This window comes from Capricornis sumatraensis, chromosome 2 (assembly GCF_032405125.1).
Source record: "Capricornis sumatraensis isolate serow.1 chromosome 2, serow.2, whole genome shotgun sequence".
Taxonomy (NCBI): domain Eukaryota; kingdom Metazoa; phylum Chordata; class Mammalia; order Artiodactyla; family Bovidae; genus Capricornis; species Capricornis sumatraensis.
In genome coordinates, this window is record NC_091070.1 from 213,822,397 (window position 1) to 213,835,571 (window position 13,175).

Consider the following 13,175-nt stretch of genomic DNA (forward strand, 5'->3'; position numbering starts at 1 on the left):
CTGCCGCCCGCGCCGCCCCTCCCGGGCCTGCTCCCCGCCCGCGCGGATCCCGCCGGGCGCTCCGCGTCTCTGAGCCCCTGGCCTTCCCGGCCCGGGCAGTCACCACCTGGGCTGGGGAGCCCCGGTTCCGGGGCCGCGGGGTCCCCGCCGTCCCCAGGACGCCTGGCCTGTCGTCCCCCGCACACCGAGGCGGGCCCGTGTTTCTGTGTGGAGGGGGCTTTCTGGGCTACCGGGTGGGGGTGGCGGGGCTCTGCCTTGAGTGACCCGGGGTGGCGGCGCTGCCGAGCTGGGAGCGCTTCCCGGGCGGCATCCCGCCCTCACCGCCTCGGCTGCTTTCTCGCTTTGCCCGCCCGCGGGGCACCGTCTCCGGGCCGGCCCGCCCAGCGCGCGCCCTGCCGGCGGCTCCTCCGCGCGCGGGCTCCCCCTGGCGGCCGGCCCCGGGCGCTGAGCTCGGCCCGCGCTCTGGCCCTCGGAGGTGAGCTGGCGCGGCGCTGTCTCCTTCCCGCCCCAGGGGTCCCGCGCCGCGGAACCGCTGTGCTGGGAGCGGGGAGGCGGCGAGAACCCGGGCGCCAGAAGGCACCGGGTTTCCGAGGGGGAGCCCGGGGTGGGCACCTGGGGGTCTGAGGTTCTCAGGACTCAACCGCACGGGCGGGGACCCACCCCAGCCCTCCGCGCCCACTCATGGGAAAGCCATCAGTTTAGGTGAAGCGTGGTGTTTAAAAAGTAATGTCCGTGATTAGAGCAACACTGTTTACCTAAAACCGTTTTCTGAGTGTAGTGAGTGAGAGTGAGCGGAGTAAACATGAGCGTTGCATGAAGCCTGTCTGCAGGGCAGCGTCCCTGCTGCCGCTGCCTCGTGTCTCTCGCTGCACGTGGGGCTGGCTGCCCTTCTGTCCCGTCCCCACCCCTCCTATGCGGCTGTCCCTGGGGTCTCCTGGTCCTTTCAGTGTAGAGGGAGGTAGGAAGGATCCCTGGCGACTTGGAGAAAAGGTTTTGTGCCCTCCGGTGGGGCTTCCCCTCGTATTTATGATCCTAACTTATACAGTGCCCACCGTGGAAGCAAATGCCTCCTGTATTGCTATGTACATATCCACATCTGGGGTTGTAAATACAGTTGTTCTGTGTATAAATAAAACAAGCCTGTTTTTGATCTTCCATCGTCAGATTTCTTATCATTCTTTCGTGATTTGATGTAAAATATCAGTTACCAAAAAATCTTTCCAAATTGGATTCAGAATTATGTTTTTCAGCCACTCTAAACATAGGTTGAATTGGTGGTGGCTGAAAAGCAAAGTGGAATGAATAGCATTGTATTATTCAGGGTGTGGGTTCTAGGATCTGTTGAATTAATTCAGCAAGGTGGTGGGGCTGGGAAGCACTGAGGCTCTCATGCTTAAATCACATGTAGCTTCAGCCCAGCCTCCTGAGGTCATCTTAGCTAATGTTCTAGCCTATGTCTTTTATATAAAACTGCAAACTGGAGCTCTCCTACTCATCTCTATTACAAGAGAGCTGCCTCTTTAAGCTCAAAGTCACTTTGTGACCCCCGTTTCCTGGGTGAGGGATGGGGACTGGCATCGTGGAGCTGGAAACTGGGCTGGCAGGGTACCATAGGGCTGTGTGGGTTCTGAGTGCGTAGTTGCCTCCCCAGAAGCTTTCTTCTCTCTCATTTTATGCTTAGTAGAACTTGTTTTGTCTTGCACGCTCCTCCCACATGGCCAGTGCCAGATCAGGCCTCATGGTTACAAAATAGCTGCCACTATTCCAGGTATCACATCCAAACATGACCGTGTCCAGGCTAAAGTGTGAGTGAACAGGTGGGTTGGCTCTTGCCTCTTTTTAAGGTAAAAGGAAACTTTTTGGAAAATCTGGCACCCACTGACCTCCCCTGAGGTCTCATTGTCTAGGATTGGACCACACACTCATGACTAGAGCAGTGGGTGTGAAAGGAACGGAGCCGTGTCAGTGGTGACCGATCACGATGCTGGCTGACACATTTGTTACTTTATGCTGGGTGCTGGCAGACACGTTATACATATTAACTCACCTATTCCTCTTCTCAGTCCTGTGAAGTGGCTATCCACATTTTACAGATTAGGACACAGGATCAGAGAGGCCACAGCTCGCCCCCGCAGCATGTGGCTGGGACAGGAGAGCACACCTCGAGGGCTGAGCTTGCTTGCGTCCCCAGCCTGACCCCAATCCCAGCCCACACGACAGATGGGGAGACAGGGCCTAAGTCACACACAAGCATCCGGGCCCGGGAGCCTGTGGTCCTTCTCACACGGATGGCAGGAGCCAGGTCTTTGTGGGTTTTTTGGGGGATCTTAGTTCCCTGACCAGGGACTGAACCCATGCAAAGCGGCCCCAGTACCACCACCGTGAGGCCCACCACTGGGGCTGTTTGGGACCTCCGAGGACAGCCGCCCGGGGGCGGTCGTGTCATGGGGGCCGGTCACCATGGGGGCGTGAGTGCTTAGGGCGTCCTGGTTTTCTGGAAGCGCCACTGGACTGTGGTGCCCGGCCCCTTGGTGCACTTGCTCCAGGCCGCTTTGTCACCTGGCCGCTGACCATGGAACTGCAAGGCGCCCCCTCCACTGTGCCCACCCCAGCACAAGGCTGTGGGCAGGAGCCACTGGGCCTCTGGGTGGAGAGGCTGCTTCCGAGGGTGGGGCCCCTGAGAGCCCCCACGCAGGACTAGAGCTGGCGGCAGGGCAGGCGGGTACCTGCTTTGAGACTGGGCATTGGGCCCAGGGCTTTCATGGGCACCTGAAAGGAGGCCTTGGGCCGACGGTGTAACTTGGCGGGTGTTGGTGGCCCCGCATCTCCGGGGGTATGCTGTGGCCGCTCGGGTCCGTGCAAGGCAGCCTGAGCTGGGCTGGGCGCGTCCCTGGGTGTTGCCGTCACCCTCCCCTCCTCTGCAGACAGCACCCCCCACGGGGCCCGTTGTGTCTGTTACCGATGGGGCAGGACCGAGAACGGGCGCAGCAGCCATGTCTCCATCCGGCCAGGCTGCAAGGCCCCGTCCGTCTTCCTTCACCGCTGTCTGTCTGTCCCTGGGGGAACCGACCTCTCTAAGCTGTGATTCCAGATTATTCAGGACTTCTGATGCCCTGTCCCTCCTTCTGCCAGGAGAGTGACACAGCTGCATAGATATGTTTTCTCTAACATAACCACCGTGGGCAGCTGCATTTCTCTGGAAGGAAAAAGAGAACCAGACCACTTCTGGTTTCTTCAAGTACGATTATTCCCATGAGTCTGAGTTTATTTAAAACCAAAACACAGTTCTGTTCTTTTTTTCTGTTATTTCTAAGGCAGTACTGAACTGGTCTTTTTTAATATAAACCCCAGAGACTTAGCATCTGAAGTTCACTTGGGAAGAAGGCCAGAACATGAAGCAGTCAGCACAGAGACAGGAGGTTACAAATGCAAGTTTATTTTTTTCTTTAACAAAATCTTAGCGCTTTCTCCCTGTAGCCCCGCTCCATGCCTGAACTGCAAGGGCGGAAGGAGGGGAGCAGAGACCAGGCGGACACCTGAGGCAGCTCGACCTTTTCTTGTGGTGAGTGACCTCCCTCGAGGTGTCTGGATTCCCGGCTGTTATGTTACTCTCGGGTTACAGTGGAACGAAGGGGCACAGGGAACCCTGGACGGGGCACGCGGCCAGCCTCACTCAGTCCCATGCCGACACTGTGGCATCGTCCCTGCCCACCAGGTGCCCTGGAGAGTTGCCTGGGCCTCCTGAGACAGAGTTGGTGCTGGAGAGCTGGAAGCACTCGCCAAAGTCCAACTTCTTAAAACACAGCTGCTTCCATACCGACCAGCATCAGCACGTAATTCATGAGGCACACATGGATGAGAGAAGGGTTTCTGACGGCAGTGCTGACGCTGTCAGGGCAGGGGGAGGGCCGAGGAAGGAAAGGTGGCCTTTCACTCCTCTGTCCCGTCAGCGTCTGGAAGAGCAGCTGGGGCGCAGCGACAGTCCCTTGATTCCTCAGGCCGGGGGCGCAGGCGGGGACCCCAGTCCACGCGTGCCATTTCCTTCTGACAGTTCAGAGCTATGTCAGTATCAGCATTAAGAAGGCTGATGCGTGTTGTTAGTCGCTCAGTTGTGTCCGACTCTGTGACCCCATGGACTGTAGCCAACCAGGCTTTGTCCGTGGGATCCTCCAGGCAAGACTGCTGGAGTGGGTTGCCATTTCCTTCTCCAAAAAGGCTGATGAAAGTGTGTAAAATCAAGATGATAACTGTACTTAGCAGCACAGTTGCAATAAAGCATCACTGAGATCTGAGGAAGTATTATCTTCTCAGGAGTTCCTGCTTTGGGCTGAGTTAGCTTGAGACAGTGAATCACCCGTGTCCTAAATCCATCAACAGGAACACAGATGGGTCTATTTGTCATAAATACCTATTAAACCTTTTAAACTGACAGCTAAGCCATGCCGAATTAAGAAGAGTCTGGGCCCACATTTTCCGCCAGGCCTGTCTGCCATGACCCTGCCTCCCGGTCGGGATCCTGGACGGGGAGACACGCGGCCCTGCAGGCAGCAGGCCCGCAGCCGTGAGGACCCCCGACCTCACACGGCACAGCAGGCGGGGCGGCCAGTGCCCCGGCAGCACATACCTGACTCAGAGGGTGCCCCGCTGGGAAAGAGAGGGAACATTTTAGAATCAGACCTAACAGCCCCAAGGGGAAGGGTGCCGTTTGGGAGCCAGTTTCTGTGACGTGAGCTGTTAAAACCTGGGGGGCTGGGTACAGAGCATCACCTCGACAGTGGGAGGAGGAGTGGGGCGAGTGAGCTTGAACATGCCGCCGCATCCTCACCTGCAGTTAGTGTGGAAGGAGCCGCCTTTCACGTAAAGACGTGTGGGGCGTCGAGTGCAGGGTGAGCGGGCTGGCCAGCCTGTGCCGGCCCCGGGGGGCGCTCCACAGAGCTGGGAGAAGCGCGGTCACCTGGCCTGAGACGAAAGCCCCCTCTGCTGGTGACAAAGCAGGGCTCTGGAGTCCGTGTCCGCACAGGACAGAGCAGCAGGCCTGCTCCCGGGCACCTGGAGTGGGAGTGCCGAGGTCCCATGCCGTCCGGCCCCGCCCGCAGCGCTATCTGAAGCTCCCTACGTGGATGGAGAGAGAAGCTTCTGGTCCACGGGCCCGGGGGGCCGTATCTGCACCAGAGAAGACGTCGCTGCTCTGCGCACGGAGGGCTTCCCGGCTGCGGGGAGAGAGACACCGGCACGGGTTCACATCCCAGACACCGGGGCCCCAGCAGGTCGAGGAGGGGCTCCCGATTTCACTTCCAACGTTCAGGGTCAAGTGAGAACAGGCGACAGATATTCCCACAACGCCCTGCAGACCAGGGCTCCACGCTGCAGTCAGGAGCGTGAGCCCGGAGGTCGCAGCCAGAACCTGTCCATGGCCGAGAACCCTCACTCACCTTTTCCTTTTCCCCAGGGCGAGCTCTTTCTGTTTTTCTCTTCCGATGTCGTCTTGGATGGTACTGAAATCATCATCGTCTTCAACCAGAAGATTCTGCATGGCACAGTAATTACTGAGCAGTGTTTTCAGACATCTTTCTAGCCTACATTTGAGAGATGTTATGTAAAAACCTACGGGATATCCAAACTGACATAAACTAGGTTAGTAACGTGAAACAATCTAGTGCTTGATGAGAACAAACAGCTAGGAGCAAGATGAGCTTGAGACGGAGGTGCGGGAGACCTGTCCGAGCAGCCCAAGGTGCACCAGGCTGCCCAGTGTGGCCTCGCGGCCGCGTCCTGTCACTGGGCCTCCTGGAGTCTCCCTGGAGCCACCCCGGGGCCCCCTCCACCCTGCCGGGACCCGCAGGCGGTCAGAGACGGGGACTCACCGTCAGGCTTGCCGCCCCCACAGGCCGCTCTGTCCGGGTCTACTGACCGCCTGGGCACACGTGAGCAGGAGGAGAGCCTGTGTCACGAGGCAATGCTGAGGCCTCCCAGGCCCTGGGTTAGGGACACCGGGATTCCCAGCTACGTGCCCCACGGGGATCTGGGGGGGTGAGCACTGCTTGGGGGCGGTGGCCCTCCCACGCCTGACATGCCAGCTGAGGGGCTGCAGCAGGGCTGGCTCCCTGCTTCCCCACCTCAGGTGGGAAAAGCCTCCCCCACGACAGCCATGTGCTCCGCTGAGTTCAGTGCGACTGTTTCCATCTTCGTCTTTATAACACAGCAACATGGCCCCCAGCAAGCCCCGGCGTTCTACCTGGTTCTCTGTTAGTGACTGTCCTGTGACTTTTCCACACTTACCACTTGCATGTGTGTTCACAGTGACACCTGGGCTCCGCTTTATCTGCTTTAAATGCTGTGTTCTCTGCCACCACATCAATACTCTTCCCCCATTTCACGTATCCCCTTTCTGAGGGTCATTTAAGTTCTTCCCAGTGTTAGTCTTCAATCCAAATCAAAGAGCCCTTAAATGCTCATTTCTGTACACCTCCCCCAACACATGGGTGTTTCAGCAACCCACTCCTGTATTCTTGCCTGGAAAACCCCATGGACAGAGGAGCCTGGTGGGCTACAGTCCATGGGGTTGCAAAGCATTGGACATGACTGAGCGCGCATGGACGTGCTTGTGCACACACTTATGTGCATACGGGTGTTTCTAGGTGTTTCTATCTAGAGTGGAAGCACCTGGTTGCATCATGTGGGCACCTTTGCTGACTGCTGCCAACTGCCGTTTACTTGGCACTGGTGTTTCCTGGTGCTGCCCAGAGTCCCAAGAGTCTGGCCTGGCAGCTCAGGCTTTATCTCACAGGTCCTTGGTTATTGGGAAGCTCTTTCCACCTGCTTGCTGAGAACTGCCAGGCATTGCTCCCTAGGGGAGAGATGGGCAAAGCTCCTTTTCTCGTCACTGATTTGCAGAAGTACTTCACATATTTGGGATACACTGGTCCTTGCTGCTTATACCCTGATATATTATCTTTCCCTATTTGTGGCTTGTCTTCTCGCTTTGCATCGTTTCCTTTGATGAAAAGAAGCTCTTAATTTAAACGTACAGTTGTCCCTCGGAGTTCACAGTGGACTGGTTTCAGGACATGCCACAGACACCAAAATCCTGGGATGCTTGGGACTCAGCTGGCACTCTGTATCCACAGTTCCACACCTGTGGGTTCAACCAACTGCAGTTTGTAGTACTCAATGTATTTATTGGAAAAAAAAATTTGTATATAAGTGGACCCAGGCAGTTCAAACCTATGCTGTTCAAGGGTCAACTGCAGTCAATGTACTGACCCTCTTCTTTATGGATTATGTTTTATATTTCTTACTTTAAGAAATCCTTAACCTAAGTCATAAAAATTTTCTTATCTTCTAAAGGTCGAAATGCTTTTCACATTTAAGTCTTCATGTTGATTGTTGTACAGGTGTGAGCAGAGGTGGACAGAGATTTTATGGGGTCCAAAGCTTATACAAATTGATCCTCTTTATGAAAATGCAATCAAAATTATGACTATAATTACTGAATAATCCATTTTTAATGCTGCCTCAAATACCTGTCAAGTTTCATTATATGAGTGATTCTGTTTCACTGCTCTATTTCAGTCTTGCCCTGCCCCGAAGCCAGTCACCACAGCTCTGTAATCAGTCTTAATTCTTGGTACGGCAACACCCTGATCTTGTTCTTTAAAAGTTTCTTAGCTCTTTAATTTACATGGTTTTTCACTGTGATGATACTGAACTCACAGCTGTGGGACTACTGGTATCTTTACCAATTGTGAGGCCTCTGTTCCCAGAACATGGTATGTGATACGATTCTGTATCTAACTGAAGCTTTAACGTCCTCAGTATTTCTGTAATACTCTCCAGAAAGGTCTTATAAATCTTTTTGTTGGATGTATTCCCAGGTACTTTGTAATTTTATGTATGTTGATCTTATAACCTTCTGAACTCTCTTAATAGAGCTAATAGCTTATTTGTATAGTCTTTCAAATGTGGAAAAACTGTATTTAAGAACAGTGTTATATATATTTCCTTTGAGAATTTCTTTTACCTGTCTTTCAATTTCTGTTTATTTGCTTTTCTTTGTTGGGTGGAAGGTCATATTACATTGGTTACATTTTTTAGTACTGCACAATGAAGAACAGAAGTGGTGATTAAGGGAATACTTATTCCTTAATATAAACTTAAGGGAATACTTATTCCCTAACATAAAAACTTATCTAAGTCAAAAAACAAATTATTAATCAATTTAATAAATTATTAATTCTTAAATTAAGGATTTAAATAATTAACCCTTAATACAAAAAATATAATGACAACAAAGTAGGTCTGTCCAAGGAATGCAAGGAAGGCTCAGTGTTGAGAGTATGTTTATATAATAATATGCCATTACCAGATTAAAAGAGAAAAACCATATGGCTAATTAAACATGCAGAGAAAGCAGAGAATAAAATATAATATTAAAAATCCAGGGCTCATTCATTATTTAAAAAAAAAAGAACTTAAGAGTAAACTAGGAATGAAAGAAATGTCTTAACCTAATATAAGTACCTGCATAAAACCTAAAGCAGCACACTTAGTGATAAAACTTCAAAAGCATTTTCATTCAAGTCAGACCCAAATTAAGGTTTTGGTACTGTGGTTCCACTGGCCTCATCGAACGAGTTGTCTCGTTTTCCCTGCTTCCCCCTCACTGCGTGAAACAATTTATCTAAAATGGGATTGTCGATGCTTTGCAGACTTGAGTGTGCTTATCTGTGCTCTTCTCCTGCAGAGGTTTCCTCTGCTCTTACAACTACACCACCTTCTCTCTCTCCCCAGGCCCTCCATTTCTTCTCCCTGCTTAAGTTCTCTGCCAGCTTCACCGTGGCTTGCTCTGACATCAGCACTAGGGAGTTTTGCCGTGGCGGAGAGAAGTTAGTAACACTTGTCTATACAATCATTTGATTCTGGTGTTTTCTCAGAGTGGTAAATTTACTGCGAAAATCTTACCTTAACACCAATAGTATCTCCATCTTTCAAGTAATAAGGTGCACCCTGCAAATTATCTTGCTTTTTCTTCTTTTTCCTTTTGGTAGTTTGCTGGTTCTACAGAAAAATTAAACATCTTGAATTAAAACAAAAACTCAATCTCAAATTCTTAGTAAAAATACCCTATCAGTCTGTGAAAAATGGTAGTTAATCTATTCGCTATGCCAGGAAGGCCCAATTTTCTTGAGAAAGCCCCACGACTTTACCCAACTAGACACTGGAAGCCATGCAAACTTTTCAGGAAAGTATTTGGCAATTTCAATTTTCTCCACGGGAAGTGAGTAGACGTCGGCCACTCGCTGCCTCAGGGAGCTGGCCGTCCAGCCACGGGCCGTGTCCCACAGCACGTCCACGGGCGGGCCGTAGGCTCTCTCACCAGGAAGGCGCATCTGTGTCCGCAGCAGCACGTCCCAGGGGCTGTGCCAGAGAACAGTCGCATGTCAGATTTACCACCAGAGAAGAGGGGTGCTGGGAAGGGCAAAGTTCCTCTGACTCTGCTGCTTTGCTTAAGGGGTTCTCCCTGAACGAACCCTGATCGCTTGTGGGGAACTTTGACTTTGATTTCCTTCACTTCTGACCCAGAATGGAGGTGAGCGCCCATTCTGAGTGCACGGCACAGTTCCAGGGGAGGCAGCAGGTAGGGCTGAAGGCGGAGTTGGAGAAGTTCCTCCAGGGAGCGCACAGGAAAGGGGACTGGTGACGACGGACAGGGCCAGCAGGGTGAGAGGGAAGGGGCTCAACATGACCCGGCTCCCCGCCATGGCGACTCCCTAGGAAGTGCTGATGTCAGAGCGAGCCGTGATGAAGCTGGAGAAGAAACTGAGGGCCTGGAGCTGGGGGAGGAGAGAAGGTGGTGTAGTTGTAAGAGCAAAGGAAACCTCTGCAGGAGAAGAGCACAGATAAGAGGTCCTTCGAGGAAGAGAAAGAAAAGAAACATTCAGACAGGTCAGATGGAAACTCAGATGTGTGGAGTGTGTTTAAAAATAGGAGGATGTGAAATAAAAACAACAGATAAGAACTGGAAGATAGGAGAAATGAAAGCTTTAAGGACGGTGAGACAAGAACAGTTTTAATGCTGTATTTCTATTATACTGGTGTTTTATTGAAAGAAAGGGAAACGCAGTTGTAGATACGGACAACAGGGAGAGTGGAGGCCTGGCGAAAGGAGACGGGACTGAGCGCAGGGGACTGTGGTCAGGAGGGGGTTTGTCAGAGGGTGTAGGTGTTTCGGGGTCACTGAGCAGAGCCGAGCTCCCAGAGCTTACAGAGGTTGGTCAGTGCAGACGCAGGGGTTGCCAAGGAGGAGACGGGCTGCTGAGGACCCCAAGGAGACAGGGTCCCCACTGAGGGAGGACAAGAGTGCTCTGGAGGTCAGTACAGGACAGAAGTGCCAGTGAGGAAGGGGGTCTAAGTAAGTACACAACGTGGTCTTCAAAAAAACACTGCTCACAACAAATACTGACAGAGGGTCAAACTGCACAATATTCTGTATTATAGGAAGAGCTAAGACATCATTAAAAACAGGCAATATATATCAAACAATTCACATACAAAATATAAATGGCCTACAAACCTTTGAACAAATGCCCCAATCTTACTAGTGATCAAACCACTGAGGCAAATGAAACAAAATAACCATTTTTCATTTATGAATTTAGCAAACATTTAAACAATGACAACACTCAATGATGGCTTGACAGTGAGGTGAAGTAAATCCTTAGAAACCCTGCTTGTGAGAATACAAATTGATGTACCTTAATGATTTATTTTAATGGAAATGAATTTAATGATTTAAGAGGTTTAAAACGTCCATACTGTTTGATCCAGAAACTCCCCTCCGGGGAACTACTAGAGTAATTTGCACTAAGAATGTCTTTTTATAAAACAGTGGGATTAAGTGAAGGCCAGATATGGTTGAAAGAACACACTTGTTATACAGGCGGGCAATGAGAATCATCATGTTGGGCAGAACTTAGTATTTGGTGTTACTGACAAAAATGTCTTACACAAGAAAGTCCTATAATGAAAAAAAGAATAGTTATGTTTGCTCACGGACAACTCTGGGGTGCTTCTTTATTCAATACACAAACTGACTGTGACAAAGGCGCCACCCTAGATAGTGGGGATGCAGCCTGACCAGGAAACAGAGCGCTTGCTCTCCCAAAGCGAACGTTCTAGTAGGAGACAGATGACGACGGATGATTCAGCAAGTGTGCATCAGGGGGCATCAGGATGGAAAACTCGGGACGAGGAGCAGCATGTCGGGTGCTCCTATCAGTCTGACCAGACTGTCTTCAGGCACTGATAAGAGCTGAGGGCGAGCGTCTTGCTTACATTTAAGATCATTATGCGTTCAGTATGCACTGGGACTGACTGAGAAATTAATGTTTTTATGGAAAAATGAATTCTAAGATCTAGATACCAGATATACAAACACATTTCTAGAACATAATCTGTTTTAAGTTGCCAGACTCATTAGAAGCAGTGAAAAAAAACGCTTGAAATTTTAACAACTTAATAGTAAAGAAACTATCCATTGGGGTCAGTTCTTGTTGTTTAGCTGCTAAGTCATGTCTGGCTCTCTTGGGACCCTGTGGACTGTAGCCCACCAGGCTCCTGCGTCCATGGGATTCTTCAGGCCAGAATACTGGAGTGGGTTGCCATTTCCTTCTCCAGATGATCTTCCCAACAGAGGGATCGAACCCACGTCTCCTGCATTGGCAGGAGGATTCTTTACCACCGAGCCCACAGGGAAGCCTTGTTGTGAGCAGACATGTATGTAATTTTGTATGTGTAGCAGGATGTCTTACCCCAAGTTTTCTTCTTTCTGAAGGGGCTCTAAGCAGATCTCAGTTCTCTTTCCCAATTTATATTCCCTGATAACAAATGGAACAAAACAATACTGAATGACATATTAATTTTTTAAAGGTTTTTTAAAAAAACAATTTCAAGTATTCTTAAGTGAAACAGTATACCATATAAGAACACTGAAAATTTAATAGACTACCATGAAAAATTATACAGCAACAAATTGTACAACTGAGAAGAAATGGTAAATTCCTAGAAATATACAACCTACCAAGACTGAATCATGAAGAAACAGAAAATCTGAACAGACCAATTAGTAATGAGATTGAATCAGCAATTAAAAACCTCCTAACAAAAAAGAGTTGAGGACCAGATGGTTTTACTGATGATAAAAGATTTAATATCAATCCTTCCCAAACTCTTTCAAATAAAAAAACAAATCAGGAGGGAACACTTCCAAACTCATTCAATGAGGCCAGAATTACCTTGATATCAAAATCAGACAATAACATTACAAGAAAAGAATATTAAAGGCCAATGTCCCTGATGAACATAGCTGCAAAAATTTGCAAAGAAATACTAGCAAAAGAAATTCAGCAATACATTAAAAGGATCATACACTATGAACACGTGGGATTTATGCAAGGGATGCAAAGATGGCTCAACATTTGCAAATCAATTGATGTAACAAAACCACATTAACAGAATGAAGGAGATGATCATCTCAACAGATGCAGAGAAAGCATTTGACAAAATTCAACATTCTTTCACATTAAAGATTCACAACAAACTGGGTATTCAACAACATAAAGGTCTTATTTGACAAGCCCATAGCTAGTATCACACTCAACAGTGAAAAGCTGAAAGCTCTTCCTCTAAGATCAGGAACAGCACGAGGATGCGCTCATACCACTCATATCCAACACAGTAGCAGAAGTGCTAGTCAGAGCAATTAGCAAAGAAAAGGAATCCAGGTTGGAAAAGAAGAAGTAACATTGTCTCCGTTTGTGGATGACATGATGATATTTACAGAAACCTCTAAAGACTCCACCAAAACAAAACAAAACAAAACTTCTTAAATAAATGGGGACTTCCCTGGTGGCCTAGTAGATAAGAATCTGCCTGCCAATGCAGGGGACACAGGTTTGATCCCTGGCCCGGAAAGATTCTACACACCTGAGAGCAACTAAGTGAGGGCCACAACTACTGAGTCCGTGCTCCAGAACCTGTAGTCCACAGGAGACGCGACCCCATGGAGGAGCCTTCACAGTGCAAGGAAGAGGAGGAGCACCACTAGCCACAAGGACAGAAAGCCTGCGCAAAAAGCAACGAAGACCCAGCACAGCCAAAAAGAAATAAATAACTAA

At 49.8% G+C, this 13,175-nt stretch overlaps 1 protein-coding gene across 1 annotated transcript in view; it reads right to left on the reverse strand.

Moving 5' to 3' along the window:
* Positions 1–3,473: 3,473 nt before the first annotated feature.
* Positions 3,474–13,175, reverse strand: part of USP40 (ubiquitin specific peptidase 40) — an 84,541-nt gene continuing 74,839 nt past the window's right edge. Inside the window, exons 28-32 of the mRNA XM_068965420.1 lie at positions 11,811–11,876; positions 9,207–9,417; positions 8,962–9,057; positions 5,433–5,527; positions 3,474–5,210 (exon numbers count right to left, since the gene is read on the reverse strand). Of these exons, the coding sequence (XP_068821521.1) occupies positions 5,099–5,210; positions 5,433–5,527; positions 8,962–9,057; positions 9,207–9,417; positions 11,811–11,876 (580 nt within the window). The 3' untranslated portion in view covers positions 3,474–5,098. The remainder of the gene's footprint in view (positions 5,211–5,432; positions 5,528–8,961; positions 9,058–9,206; positions 9,418–11,810; positions 11,877–13,175) is intronic.